The sequence below is a fragment of the Equus przewalskii genome, chromosome 29 (assembly GCF_037783145.1).
Source record: "Equus przewalskii isolate Varuska chromosome 29, EquPr2, whole genome shotgun sequence".
Lineage (NCBI taxonomy): Eukaryota > Metazoa > Chordata > Mammalia > Perissodactyla > Equidae > Equus > Equus przewalskii.
Genome location: NC_091859.1, coordinates 12,211,027 through 12,226,497, shown reverse-complemented (window position 1 = coordinate 12,226,497; position 15,471 = coordinate 12,211,027). Strand labels below are relative to the sequence as shown.

Sequence of the window (15,471 nt, the reverse complement as noted above, 5' to 3'; positions counted from 1 at the left end):
TAGTTGCAGGTCCTTCTAGTTGTGGGATGTGGGACGCCACCTCAACGTGCCCCGAGGAGCGGCGCCATGTCCGTGCCCAGGATCCGAACCCTGGGCCGCCGCTGCGGAACACGTGAACTTAACCACTCGGCCACGGAGCCGGCCCCTACTTTGACTATTAGATTTCGCCAGAAAACACAAAACTTAAGATATTTGTTAAGCAGCTATTTAACTTTTATTGATAATTGATTTATTTTGCTTTGGAAAGAAAAAGACATGGGAAATAATTGAAGATAGTTAATTTCTCTTTCAAATAATCCTTTGACGATTTGTCTTAAAGATATTTAAAATTCCCATAGAAGTAGAAAATCTCCATGTAAGTAAAACTCCATCTAAAGTCTTGATAGTCTATAGTATTTCTTAGTCATATTCCTTGTTTCATTCCTAAATGAAAAGTTTGTTATTTCTCCTTAAGAACAAATTGTCCCCCTGATTTAAATAAGCTTTGTGTACATAGATATCATTATGATATATTTAAACAATAGAACTAATTGCATGTAGATTATTCTGAACTATTATTTTGCAATCGACTTCTATTATGTTTAATTTTCAACAGCTGGAAATGATGCTGGAGCCGAAGGTCTGGAGAGAAGCGGCTACCCAGGTGTTCTTCGCCTTAGGGCTGGGATTTGGTGGCGTCATTGCCTTTTCAAGCTACAACAAGAGAGACAACAACTGCCACTTTGATGCTGTCCTGGTGTCCTTCATCAATTTTTTTACTTCTGTCCTGGCAACATTGGTGGTGTTTGCAGTTCTGGGCTTCAAAGCCAGTGTCATAAATGAGAAATGCATTGCAGAGTATGGATATCAATTTCCTTTAGCTTTTGATGGCATAATTATATAGAAAAAGTACCCCCTAAATGCATGTGTTCATTAATATGTTGTTCTGTTTTTCAGAAATTCGGAAATGATCATAAAATTTCTGAAAATGGGCAACCTTAGTCACGATATTATCCCCCATCATATCAACTTTTCAGCTGTTACTGCAGAAGATTATCATTTAGTTTATGACATCGTTCAAAAAGTGAAAGAAGGGGAGTTTCCCGCTCTTCATCTCAATTCCTGTCAAATTGAAGATGAGCTAAATAAAGTTAGTAGGCTGTGTTTAAGCAATAAAATAATCATCATTCACTTAAAATACGCGTTGTCCAGAAGATTCCTTTTAGGAAAATAACCTTTGAAATGCCTGTATAAGATTATGCTCGTTCAAAATTCATATTCTTTATTTCCAAGAACATACTTTCTTAAATCATAAAGGTTTGCTTTTACTTTAAAAAACAATTTCATTGATTAAATCACAATGATTAAAAATATGAATATAAATTTTAAGTGATTTTCATCAGAGAAAATGAAATTAGTCTGATACCTTTCCTGGTATAATATTCACTACAAAAATTGAATTATGACTATGATTTCCATATTGCATGAATCTTTTGATGCATGGATGATATTTGGCCATTTTAATAACTGTATTCAAGAAGTCATGATTAAGTCCTTTTTCTTAGCCACTGTCATATATTTTAATAAACATGAAATAGGTGAACATTGATAAATATTCTTGTTTTGGTTGTCACCCTCTCCCTGTGTTGCCAAAAAGGAAAATATAATGGAGAAATTAGCCATTAATCACTTACTTTAAGAGAGCTAACTACGCTTGAGACTAACCATAAAGAATCATGTGCAGGAAATAATGGATGAAGTCATCATTAATATATAAATCTTGAATTCTATAAGGAAAGATTTAATGACTAACTAACCCTTAAAAGTTGTGTTTGTGTTTTTTTTTTAATTCTAGTCTACCTGTTGTCTTTTGAGATAACAGTATCAACTTGAAGTTTGTTTAGAGGCACAGTTTCTTAGGAGACAGCATGGTACCAGCATGTTTATTTCCAGTAGTTTATTTCCATGTTTATTACTCAGAGTTTCCCCTCCCCTTTGTAACTGATGTATATTCTCATCTCTTAATATTGCTCTGTACTGATGTTGCTATTTTGTGTATTTTTTAGGCTGTCCAGGGGACTGGTCTGGCTTTTATTGCCTTTACAGAAGCGATGACACATTTCCCTGCATCTCCCTTCTGGTCAGTGATGTTCTTCCTCATGCTGGTCAATCTCGGACTTGGCAGCATGTTTGGAACCATTGAAGGGATCATCACGCCTATTGTGGATACTTTCAAAGTGAGGAAAGAGATTCTAACTGGTGAGTTTTTATGTATTTCACTTTTCATAGAACTGATAGTCTATTTTACTCTTGGTGGGAGATCAGAGATGGAAATAAGAAAGTTTTATTAATGTCACTTTATTAATAATAGTTGTATTATTTATTTTATTTATATAATATGCAGAGGCTAGATTTAATATAGATTATATTAGTTAATGATTATTTCTCTTTATTAATAATAATGTCATTATCATGAATTACTGGCACTAGAATAAAGTCATAGAATGTTCATATATAATTTTGTATACAAGTCAAATAATTATTAAAAAAGGAGCTCAGGGGGCTGGCCCCATGGCCGAGTGGTTACGTTTGCGCGCTCCACTGCAGGCGGCCCAGTGTTTCGTTGGTTCGAACCCTCGGTGCGGACATGGCACTGCTCATCAAACCACGCTGAGGCAGCGTCCCACATGCCACAACTAGAAGGACCCACAATGAAGAATATACAGCTATGTACCAGGGGGCTTTGGGGAGAAAAAGGAAAAAAAATAAAATCTTTAAAAAAAAAAAAAAGAACTCTGACATTGACAATTGGTTAAAAAAATAATTCTTAAAAGAACGAAAGTTTAAAAAAGGAGCTCAGATCTAATACTCCTTTTCCAAAAAGTGCATAGCTGAAATTGATAAGCCTAAATCCAGTTCTCCTATAAAACAGCAATTGTAGCCTACTAGTAGTTAATATCTAAGTAGGAAAGAAATAAAACAATTATTAGTATTCATGGTTGTTGATAAGCCCAATCTGCAAGCAGTTATTACAGCACCAGTTTTGCAGTATCTCATCCTTGCATTGAGCTATGTAAAGGATATCAGAGAAATTAGAAGAGAGACACAGAGATATAGGAGAGCCTCTTCTGCAAAAATAATAGTACTGATAATTAAAATCAAATTAGGTAGATAAGATCTGTACCACGTAATATACTGATAGATAGCATAATAGAGACTTTTCGTGTTATAAGAGTTAAGAAGCAACAAAAGTCATCTAAATGTATGACAGAACTGTCAGCAAAAGAGCTGGAAGTTGAATTGGAAAGGGAAAGGGTCTTCTCAGGGGTCAGAGGGTAGTCTTACTAAACATATTAAATAGAGATAAAGGGAGCCATAAGGAAGCCGGCCAGACCAGAGTGTGGGAACAGTGTTGGTAAGTGATGTAAAAACAAATTGGAAAAAAATATCTTGAATGCTGGGCACTAGTGCTCAAGCTCCCCAAGGCTCTGAAAGATCTAGTGATCATTTATGTGTAAATAACTCAAATATATACCTTTATCACGTACTGCTCTAAGTGTGTGTGTGTGTGTGTAAAACAATTTCAGCAGTTGTCAAATATTTCTATCTAGATATCCTGAACTCAGCTGCATATAGACGAGAAACTTCTTTACCTTCTCACAAAAGGCAGTCTGCTTCTTAAGTTTCTGTTTGATTTAAGGTTATCAATATCCTGCCTGACATGCAGGCTACGTAACAGTCATCTTTGCTGCTTTCCTTATCTTTGCCCCATATCCAAACCCTCCTGTGGTTAGAGGGCTTATAGAATTAAGGGAAAAGCAGCAGCATAGAGGGAAAAACACACAGGTAGTATCTGCCGACTCCCACTGGCTGGCCTATTTGGTCAGAGCAAAGGGGAATGCCCGCTCTTCCCCCAATACCTGTCTTCTGGGATCATACCTATACTTCAGTCATATTTTACCTTGATGAAATGTTCCGCCATCACCTTTGTCAGATGTGATTTTGTCTTCTCTAACAATAGGACTTAGCTAAGTGAATCACTCACTATCTTTTCCTCTCACATCTCCCTCAAAACCTACCGTCTGTAGCGCCTAGAATACACTTCATGTTTAGCTTATACTATGGTGTAATTAGGAGAGAGTGAAAGTGACACAGGCCGTGCTTCAGATCCAAGCTCTGCTGCTTCCATCCTGAGACTGAGTACAATGTGCTGTGACAAGCATTTAAACATTTCAGTATGTGATGGACTCCAAGTGAATGTTACTTTTCCTTTTCTACATTATGTGTTTATATATAATATTTCTGTACGATGTAACTCATACCACTAGCACAGTGCTTAGGAGATGGCGGTAGTGGCTTAATTTAACCCACACTTATTGACCTTGTTAGGGACCTGAACTGACTGAACCCAGGGATGTCTGTTTTCTCCCCTCCTGAACTGCTGTTACCTGTTCTGCGTCTTTCACTTTTTCTCACCTCTGCGAAAGGTGGTTGAGAAATAGAGCACAGGCTTCTTTTATTGTTGAAGGCTTCTCTACTGACGTGCATGAGAGACTAAATAGTCTGGCAAAAAATATGAGAATATTATATGGATTCCAGGAATCTCTCTAAGTTTTTATATTAATGGTAGCTGGTCAAAACCTTCTACATCTTTCTTAGATACTACTGTGGAAACTCCTTTTAGATGACTCTTTTTAGTTACTTGGGTAATCAGATTGCCCAACCCTGTCATAATTGTATTCCCAATGAATCTGTTCTGGCAATATCAAGATCGAGACTTGGGTTGGTGCTAAGGCAAGGTCTGATGAGATTTTTTCAGTTATGCTTTAAAAATAACCATATTTCAATCAAATATAATAATATACGTTATCACAACCTTATTATAAGCTACATTGGTCTCATTATAAGTTTAAAAATTCAATGTAGCTTCCAAAACTGTAAAGCATTATCAGCAGTAGAAATAACCTGTGAACATTTGCTGCCTGAAAAGGTCACTTTGCTATTAGTAAAAAGAGCAGAAGGGTATGGAGATTTATACTTTTAAAAATCTTCTCAGTTTTTTCTCATTTATTGTTTGTGCTTGGAAAGGTAGTGCCTATTTATGTCATTGACAGATTATAAAAGTGAAAACAAAATTATTGTTTGAGTATAATAATTCATAATGAAGTCTAAAAGACTTGGTTCTGAATAAAGGCCTAATTTTTAATTTATTCCTTTTGTGCAGTGATCTGTTGTCTTCTGGCATTTTGTATTGGCCTGATATTTGTGCAACGCTCTGGAAATTACTTTGTTACAATGTTTGATGATTATTCTGCAACGCTGCCACTGCTAATTGTAGTCATTTTGGAGAATATTGCTGTATCCTTTGTTTATGGCATAGATAAGTAAGTAAATTTGCTTTTATGCCTTCATTTTTCATCTCTATTTTGGAATGACCAACTGTCAATATCTGTTTCACTTAGAAGAGGAGGGAAATGTCTAAAGGGAAAAATTCTTTGCCACAAAATCAAATCTTTTGTAGGCTCATCTGCGTTCCACAATTTTATTAAAGTATATTCCCCTATTAGGTGATTGGTTAGGTTGTGTAGATGGTAAGACACTCTAAGATTCTGGACCTTTGATTTAATTCTGGTTATCAAATAGTAACTGGTAAGATCTACTGAGCATTGACTATGTTCCAAGAACCTTGTTGTTTGAAGTTCTTGTTATTTACATTTCACAGATGAGAAAACTCAGGCCAAGTGAGACACCAAGGGACTTGCTCATCGTTCCCTGGACAGAGGCAGACCTGGGATTCATGGCCCTTTCTGCTTAACTCTAAAGCCTATGCTCCTAACTACTTTGCTAACCTGTTTTATGGGAGGAATTTTATTTTATTATGCTACATAATGCCTTCTGTAGCAGGCCAGTTTTGGGAAATGATATATCCTGCTCTGAGATATATATGGCATTTGCTGTACACAAACTTCATATTTATGTGAAGTCATTACTCGAATTCACTAGATGCCTAAGCCTCTGAATTATATACCTGCTTGATGTGAAAAGTATATATGCTTGGTGTGAAGTGAAGCATTAGAGTAATCTCAGAAGAAAAAAGTGTCTAGAGGCCTTGTCTAATATTTTTTAAGGTTGTTGTCTCTGGTTAACGTGAGATCATCAAGCTTATCAGAGGTGTGTGTAAAGTAGGAATGAGTGTGTGGAATGAAGACCAGAGTCCTCTTAAACAGCATGAAGAACATTAGTGGTATACGAGTGAGCTCTGTGTCAAAGCTTAGAAAATGTTTTTGTTACTGTCAAAAGCTCCAGACAAGGAAGGGTAGGGGAGCTTACAGTTAATAATCATGTCCTATATAGAAATAGTAGTAATAGCTGTCTGACATGCATTAAATCTTAGTCATCACAAGAATACTCTGTGTTAACTAATATGACCCACATCCCAGATGGAACAGTGGCCTTGTTTGAACAGGAGGACACAGTGTATTCGTTGTGGAGCCAGGACTTTAACTTAGACCTGAATTTCAAGACCTACCAAGTTACCCCCAACTCCTAACCTACACTGTGTTGGAATTTGATATTGTTATTGGACTGATCTGTGGATCTACAAGATCATAATTGAGATTTCCATTTAGACAGCTCATCATTTACATCAGGCATGGTAGAAAATATGTCTCTCTGGTAGTTAGTGTTCGTAAATACTAATATTTATAACGAAAGAGGGAATCGTACTATTCCTTCTATTTAGTAGATGCATGTGTTAAATTCCTACTGTACGTGAGGCAGTGTGTCCTGCATACATTGTCTGTGAGCCTACCAGTAACCCTCCAAGGTAAGTATTTTTCAAAAATGCCAAAAATGAAGGTCAGGGAGACTAAGGTATACATTAAAAGATGACAGAGCTATGATTTGAAACCAGGTATATTGGTCTCCAAAGCTCATGTTTTGTCTTAGGAGCAGGATTAGAATTCTGGCATCTAAAATGCTCTCATTTAGTTACTTTCCCCTCCTTCAAATTTCTGTAGCAACCTTACATTCTTCCAGTTCACCTTCAGCAGGTTCATGAGCTCAGTTCTGCTCTGTGTCTTCTGCCACTGTTACCTGAATTTCCAGAGACAGGGTTAAGAGAAAGAAGACAAACAAAACGTAAAATTTGGAGACAGCAAATTCAAATGCAGGAAAAAAATATGTTGGTACATAGCGATTTAGGAATTAGGAAGAAATATGAATGAAAGAAAATGAGGAGGCTCCTGTGAAGCTGAAAGTGATGCCGGCATAGTTTTTGTATTTCTCTAGATTTCTTTTTTAAAAAATAGAAAAATAACGACTATAATAGCAAAATCAATACCCATGGACGTTGGCAAAAAGATATTCCTGTGAACATTCAAATATGAGAGGGTAAGAACAAACCACTGGCAGCCACAAGACCTGTGTGGTATCACATCTGTGGGGGAGACAGCAGAGGATATGCAGCTGGGCTTCTGACAGCTTCCACATCCCCAAACCCTCCCTGAAAAGTGTGGCAGGCCAATCTGAGACAGTGACCTAAAGGGGGAGAAATTTTACAGGATCCTTGCCCTGATTTCAAGGAATACAGAGGGATAAAAATGCAATAAGATCATCAGTGCTGGAGCAATCTGATCTCTAAAAACTCTGGAAGCTAACAAGCCAGAGTTCCCTTCCAAGTTAAAATTCTGCACTGAAGAGAAAATGATGGGAGCAAAACCTGAACAGAGCAGGAGAAACACAGAGGCGATGGAAAAAGCAAGTCCAGGTAAATGTGAGGAGGAGAGCAGAGGAGGTAGAATTGAGAAATTATGGGCCCAGTCTTTCTTCACTGTGCCCACAGAGGAAGTGCCCATCCTTCCATCTTAAAATGCAGGGAAATTCATTTCACTTAAATGCGGTCAAGTCTTAAGAAAACTTATTATTTAAAAAAAGAGGAAAGGAGCAGAATAATATCCCTGCAGAAAACAAAAGCACACAAGCAAAATAGATGGAAAACTATTTCAAAATGAGTTGAAATAAATTTTTAAAAATGATAGAAGCCACAAAAGAACAGCATAAATAAGTTGTTTGAAAGTCAAGAAATATGGTAATTAGGGAAAAGGAAGATTTGAAAGCAGAGGTGGTAGAACTCAGGAAATAATTGTGAATAAAAGAGAAACACTTGAGAAATGAAGATCAAATTAAAAGGAACATAAAAACAATAAATGCAGTGGCTAATTCCACAAGACATAGAAGCTAGAAAGGAGGAATGTTTTTTAAAACCAAGGAGGAATAAAGAGGGTTTTAAGAAAAGGATTAGAAACAGGAGTTAAGCAAAGATGAGTCAACATATGTTCAGTGAGGACCTCTGAAAGCAGTGGCCAGAACAGATACTAAAAACTATAATTCATGAAACTCGCGTGAAATAAATGACAACTTGAATGTAGAAAGTGCACACAATATACTTGGAAAAACAGACATAATGGCCAACACCAGAACACAGTTTACGATGTTACTTCTAGACAAAGAAAAAACTGGGGACATCCAGACAAATCAATACAAAACAAGCAAAATTATTTATAAGAGAAAAAGTCAGCAGACTTCTTGTAACAATATTATGTTGGTTGACTTATTTACGATTCTCAAGGAAAGAAAATGTAAGACAGACTTTAAATCCAGTCAAAGTGACATCAAGTATAATGACCATAAGCGAACAATTATAAACATGCAAGAAATCAGGGAGTATAGTTACTATGATCCCTCTTGGAAGAACCTACCAGAGAACTAGCTTTAGACAACCAAAAAAGTCTACAAAACGTCAGTACAAGGACTGGTGGGTGGGCAGTAGGTATTTCTCTCTAGATTAGTACATCATGGCTGTGCTTTGAAGGTGTTAACATCGTATACCTGAAAAGGGTGAATTTTATTTCGTGTAGACCATACCTCAGGTTGCTGCACTGGTGAAGCAACTCTGTGGGGAAACAATCAGCAAAACCGTGACTGTGGGAAACTGTAGGACCGAGTATCCAGCTGACTCAACAAAAAATCGGAAGAAACAAAAAGGAGGTGTAGGAGGAACCCAGAGATGAAAAATAGACTTGAGAAGCACACCAATCAGTTGCAATGTGTGGGCCTTTCAATTCAAATGGACTACAAAAAGAAGGGAGGGTTCAGATAATATAAACACTGACTGGATATTGGATGATAGTAATCGATTATTGCTAAATAAAAAAATGAGAGAGAAGGAATTTTTAAAGCATCACAAATATTGTGTTCATAGAGCAGAAAGTCATCAGTAAGAGGAGACTTTTCAGGGCTTGGCTTAAGGGGGCTTTTGCTAAATGAAAATTACAGTGCTTGACTGGCTCCAGTTTACTTATAAATGTTCCTAACTTATAAGCCCTCTTCCAATATGACTTTTTGTTTCAGTATAAAATGTCGTAGGTTATTCATAGCTCAACCCCTGTCGAACCAGTGATATCATGCACATTTTTAAGGTATAGCGACATTAACTCGGGAAATAATTAAATACTTTCTTTTTTATTCAGGTTTATAGAAGATCTAAAAGATATGCTGGGATTTGCTCCCAACAGATATTACTACTACATGTGGAAATATATTTCTCCTCTCATGCTGTTATCACTGCTAATAGCTAGTGTTGTGAATATGGGACTAAGTCCTCCTGGCTATAATGCGTGGATCGAAGACAAGGTAAAATACAAAATAAGGAAGGTGGATAAAAAATATACATAAAATGCCATTTTAGAGGTTTCCATCTTTTGCTTTTTTGGTATTGTTTTTATGCAAGGATCTTGAGATTTATGTTTTGTTTGACCCCGCACATTTGTGATTTTTTTTATACATTGTGGATTTTTTTAATACATGAGAAATACTGACTTGTTTCTTATTAAAGTAGCTTTATTCGTGTCACTATAGATGAACCAATAATTATTGGGCCTTTGACTCTAGAAATATTTTTTCCTACATAAGTTTGTTAAATCATATCCTGGATACTATGTAATAATGAAAATATGCGTTTGCCATGTAGACATAATTTAAGTAAACATTGAAGTAAAGTTTTGTTATAACTGTTTTATATTAGCAATGACTATTTCCATTTCTGTTGTCAAGTTGCATTAGCCGTATAATAATGCAGTCATGAGACGTATATTAGCTGTTATAAAATCAGAACGTTTATTTATCAGAGATACCTCTGACCTTCAGCTATTCTATGGTCAATAATTCTATATAATAACAACTAAATTCATGACTGGGGCATAAAGAAGTCTGTTAGCCCTTACCAAATCCCTTGGGGCCAGATGTGCTTCAAAATTTAGATTTTCAGATTTTAGAAAGATGACGTAGCACGTGCAGTAGGTATCTGTTGCTTAATAACAAACTACTCCCACCTTAATGACTAAAAGCAATGCTGATTTAGTATTTCTCAGAGTTCTGTGGATGGACTAGAGAATTCTTCCGTCCGTCCTGCCGGAGCTAACTCATGCACTTGACGAAAGTTGGAGAGCTGGGCTCTCTCTATGTGATCTTTCATTCTTGGCTTCTTCCAAGCATTATGGACTCAAGGCAGCATTCTAAGAAACAGAAGCAGTATGTGCAAGACATTTAAGGTCTAGCCTAGGAAATTGCTTAATGTCACTTTTATGGCATTCTGTTGGTCAAAGCGAGTCCCAGATTCTTGGCTTACACATATGAGACAAATAGAAGTTTTTCCACATGCTTGCAGAGAAAGATTGTTAATAATTATCTTTTGGCTTTAACAGGCATCTGAAGAATTTCTGAGCTATCCAACATGGGGAATGGTTGTCTGTATCTCTCTGATGGTCCTAGCCATACTCCCCGTCCCCGTTGTCTTCGTTATTCGTCGCTGCAACCTTATAGACGATAGCTCTGGCAATTTAGCATCTGTGACCTATAAGAGAGGAAGGGTCCTGAAGGAGCCCGTAAACTTGGAGGGAGATGATGCAAGCCTCATTCATGGAAAGATATCAAGCGAAATGTCATCTCCAAATTTTGGTAAAAATATTTATCGAAAACAGAGTGGATCACCAACTTTGGATACTGCTCCCAATGGACGATATGGAATAGGGTACTTGATGGCCGATATGCCGGATATGCCAGAATCTGACTTGTAGCAGGGGGAAAATCAGTGGGGTTTATTTGGTTCATTTTTATCAATGAACATTGGCTCTACTCAGAGAAGCGTTAGGCCTCACTTCTCAGAGGGCGATCTCAGGTGTTCCATGGCTGTGATCTTTAATTCTAACAGTGTATGTAAATTCAACTAGAGCATTCCTTTGGATTCTTTGGTTTACATTTGTGCAGAAAGAGTTACAGACAAAGTTCACAATGACTGAGGTCCACGTTTGTCAGAATTTTTAAAAATACTTTCGGTGTTTTTTCAAGTATTTTTATCTCTAAAAAACAGGTGTTACCTCAGTTTCTAATAATTTCTGGATGTAATAGTATTGGCAATTCACAAATGGTATACTTTAAAATTTATCAGTTTGCCTTCAGGGTAACTCCCAGTGTTAGAATGAGCATTTCTGTAAGTTGGTGCCTCTCAGCACATTTCCATGAATATACTGTGTAGATAGGCTGTACTTATTTTGGTAGCATTGATACCTTCTTAGGCAATTAGTTGAAGAAAACCGCAAAATATTTTCTTATGTAATAGCTGTATAGAGCAATAGTATCAAAGCATAAGAAGGCACTAATGCTGGGATGAAAGTTGAGAGTCAGAGGTGACTGGGGATCATGTGCGTGATGCCTGTATATTTTGTGTAAAATATATGTGTGAAAATCATATAAGAATGAGTCACTCAGCACTCTCAAGAATTATGCAGATTCTGCATTTTTCTATGCCGTGTGCCTAAAAACCTACTTGATATTTATTGTGATTTCAAGATTACCCATAGTATATTTATATAATATACTTGCAATGTATATAGATGTATATTACTTAGTACTCTAAGTACTGATTCGAAAACTTGAAGCAAGATGGCATTTTATTTCCTATCTTTCTGTTTTGCTTCTGTTTTATGCAAATATAAATCCTTTTTTAAGTGATTGTTCAAATTGTATGGCATTACATTTTAAGCTACAAATAAACAAAGTTAAAAAAAATGATGTTTATTTTCCACATTGATTTTCCTGGTATCACCTGAACTGGATTATCTTGCATTTCAGTCAGCAGTTAGTATTTCATAATAATTAATCATCATATTCCAAGTGGGATGATTATATTGATTAATAGAGTAACCACCACTTTAGAGATAAACGAAAAATAGAGTGTTATGGTTAAATGGTCTTCTAATGTAGTCTCACAATTCTTGAAAAAATACTTCGAGTCTCCCACGAAACTGTGTGTACAGTTGACTGCTTGCTGGGTCAGTCCTGTCTCTGAAGTGCAAAAAATTACAATGATTTTTATGACACTCTTGGATATATGAAATTGGATGAAGCAGAAGTACTCCACTGAGTGTCATCTAGTTAAAAGGCTTTTATTTATAACTGTTCTACCACTATATCAGTTATATTTTAAAAATAGCAATGTATAATGCAGCAAAGTGGGGGAGGTGGTATGCACACCATATCCATTGGTTTGTTTTGGCCGAATACTCTTGGTCTACCGTAGACATATGTTAATAGACTGCATCACAGCATTTAAAATGCAATTCCATTGGTGACTAAAACTTTTAGTTTTTTTATATTATATATACTGATATATTTTGAATCACTTTAAAATTTAAAAATATCGTATGTATAGGCGATATATTCACATTATGCAGAACTCAAAAATTATAACAATTCAGTGTAAAGTAAATTTCCCTTCCAACGTTTCTCCTGGCCACCCATTCCCCACCCTTGAAGGCACTGCCGGTTTCTGACGTCTACTTCTGGAGAGGCTCTATGTATACACATTACACAAATGACAGCATTAAGTATTCTCTTTCCTGAATCTTACTTATTTTAATGAATTTATTTTGGATACTGTTTCATATTGAAGACTCAAAAATCTGCCTCCTTATTTCGGTAGGTGAGGTAATATAAATTTTGCTTTTTTATGTGTTGAAGCAATATTTTTTTCGTAAGCTGCCACAATATTAAAAAGTTTGTGGTGGGGCTGACCCGGTGGTGTAGCAGTTAAGTTTGCATGCTCTGCTTTGGTGGCCCAGGGTTCACTGGTTCGGATCCTGGGTGTGGACCTACATACCGCTTATCAAACCATGCTGTGGCAGGCTTCTCACATATAAAATAGAGGAAGATGGGCACAGATGTTAGCTCAGCGCTTATTTTCCTCAAAAAGAAAAAAAAAATTTGTGGCAAATACTTACTTGAGCTGCCAGCCTTCAGCTTGTCACAATATTACATTGCAAATAACACTATCCACTATAGCACTAACAGAGTGTTCAGAGTAGAGTAAAAGGAGAAAGGAAAAAGGTATTCACTAGTAGGTTTTAGAATGATGATGAGGAGTCATATCTTGGTGCAACGACATCTTAGGATGTAATTTTATGAAAGTATATTTGCATTTCCACGTGTTTGCGTGTATGTGCATTTTTTTAGAAAAGTTACTTTTTCCACTGAATCTTCAAATGGGTTTGTGATCCCAGAAAGTTTAAGATCAAGACGTAGTGCTTCTTAACTGTAATTATGCTTCTGAGTCCCTTGTGACCTTTTAAAGACGTATTTCTGACCTACTGAATCTGAATCCTTTTGGCATTCGATGCAGGACACGAGTATTTTTTTTTAAAACTTATTCTAATGTGTATTCTTGGTTAGGAACCATGGGTATGAAGACGATGAAAAGAAGGACAAGCGAAATATGAATCCTAATTGTCTTCAAACAGAATGAAAATGAAGGTGCTGTAACTGTGAAACTGGGGACAAAAATAATTTGGGTGGATAGAAGTTGGAATTCACATTTTAAAAAATCCTTTAAAAAGTAAAATGTCTTTCTCCTGTTGATTTTATTCTGGTCACTGTGTTTCCTGAACACTCCTCAAAGATATTCATACCTATGTCGATTGAATATGAATAAACTCAATGCCAAATATAGCAATTACGTGGATTTTTTCATAAATTTTTTGAGCCATAAAGTTTTGACAAAAAGGGCAAAACCATAAAACTCCAGAAAACTATTGGAAATATTAAAGATAACACTTTCCAAAAGCTGTCCATTACTGAGTATAGGATGTTTTTACCTTCAGGACTTAGGACTGAAGTAAAAGGTTTCCTATGTGATTTTGCCTCAAATGACTGACTCCAAAATTAGTTGATCCTCTGGTTATTCTGACATACATTTCCATCTAAAACATTGAGTTAAGAATGCCTGTCACGTGGAGGTAAAAAGAGAAGAGACTGGGACATTATCTTGTCCTAAATCCAATGTCTTTTGGATTCTACTGTTGGTTTAATGCACCATCGTCATTATTAGCACCACTGTTAAAACACACACACATGCACACCACCACCAGCAGCAGCAACAACAAAAACAAAAACGCTTGATTTATACGAGTGGCAGGAAACATGCCCTGTGATGCCCTGCAATGCCATATGTGGTGCCATGTAAAGAAAAGGAGCCCTGCCTCGTAGATTCACAGTGATACCCCAGCTGTGGTTCTTTCCTTCGATCACCGTTTCAGGGTATATTTAGTTTCATAGTAAGGAAGATAAAGGTTCTTTAGAAAATATTGACATTTACATTTCTGAGAATACAATTTTCTTAGGAAAAAGCCAGTAAAAGAGTTGCAAATATCGGTCGTTTCACTGTTCTTTAAAGGAATGCTTATAAAAAGCATACAAGCAGAACATGATACCCCAGTGTACACCAATCTGAAAAGATTGAGTAAACCTTAAAATTTTCAAACATGGTACCAATGTGGCATTCATTTGATCTACTCATCACTAGCATTTACCCACGTTGATAAGGTCAGCCTGGCCCATATTGATTCACCCGAGAACACGCTCTCTTTTGTCAGGAATATACTTTTCTTCCCTTCTGTGTAAAGCTTTACTTTAATTTGAGTAAATATTAAAAGGATCAATATAAGAACATTTGAGGTCAGTTAAACCAATATCTGGTAGAATTGAACAAAGAAGATATCTTCTCTGAACAAGAGGGGGTCAGGATGGTACAATCTCTGCTAAACAAATCAAATAGAGGTTTATTCACTCTATACTTTCTTAATACACTTTTGAGTAGAATCATTCCAATTCAGCCTTTTTGTAAACAATTCTATGACATTTCATCATCTCAACCCTTTTTTCTGAGTTACTGTATGAAGTAATGCAGTGCTGACGTCGATAACCAACCAACCAGCCATTCTAAATCGGAATGTCTACACCCCGTTTCTTAAGCCAAGTGAGGTCACTGATAAACTGGTTCGCAGACTTAGATTCAGTAGAATAAATCTAATTATTTAGATAATATACACTTCCTGATCATGGGGTGGAATTTATTATCTATTTTTTATTTTTCAACTCATA

General features: G+C 36.4%; 1 protein-coding gene across 7 annotated transcripts in view; it reads left to right on the top strand.

The window, feature by feature from the left end:
* SLC6A15 (solute carrier family 6 member 15) overlaps positions 1-14,040 on the top strand; it is a 52,168-nt gene extending 38,128 nt beyond the window's left edge. For all 7 annotated transcript variants that reach the window (XM_070600614.1, XM_070600611.1, XM_070600612.1 and 4 more), the window contains 6 exons: positions 596-837; positions 937-1,129; positions 2,046-2,238; positions 5,204-5,363; positions 9,510-9,672; positions 10,743-14,040. In XM_070600614.1, the coding sequence (XP_070456715.1) occupies positions 596-837; positions 937-1,129; positions 2,046-2,238; positions 5,204-5,363; positions 9,510-9,672; positions 10,743-11,114 (1,323 nt within the window). In that variant the 3' untranslated portion in view covers positions 11,115-14,040. The remainder of the gene's footprint in view (positions 1-595; positions 838-936; positions 1,130-2,045; positions 2,239-5,203; positions 5,364-9,509; positions 9,673-10,742) is intronic.
* The last annotated feature ends 1,431 nt before the right edge of the window (positions 14,041-15,471 follow it).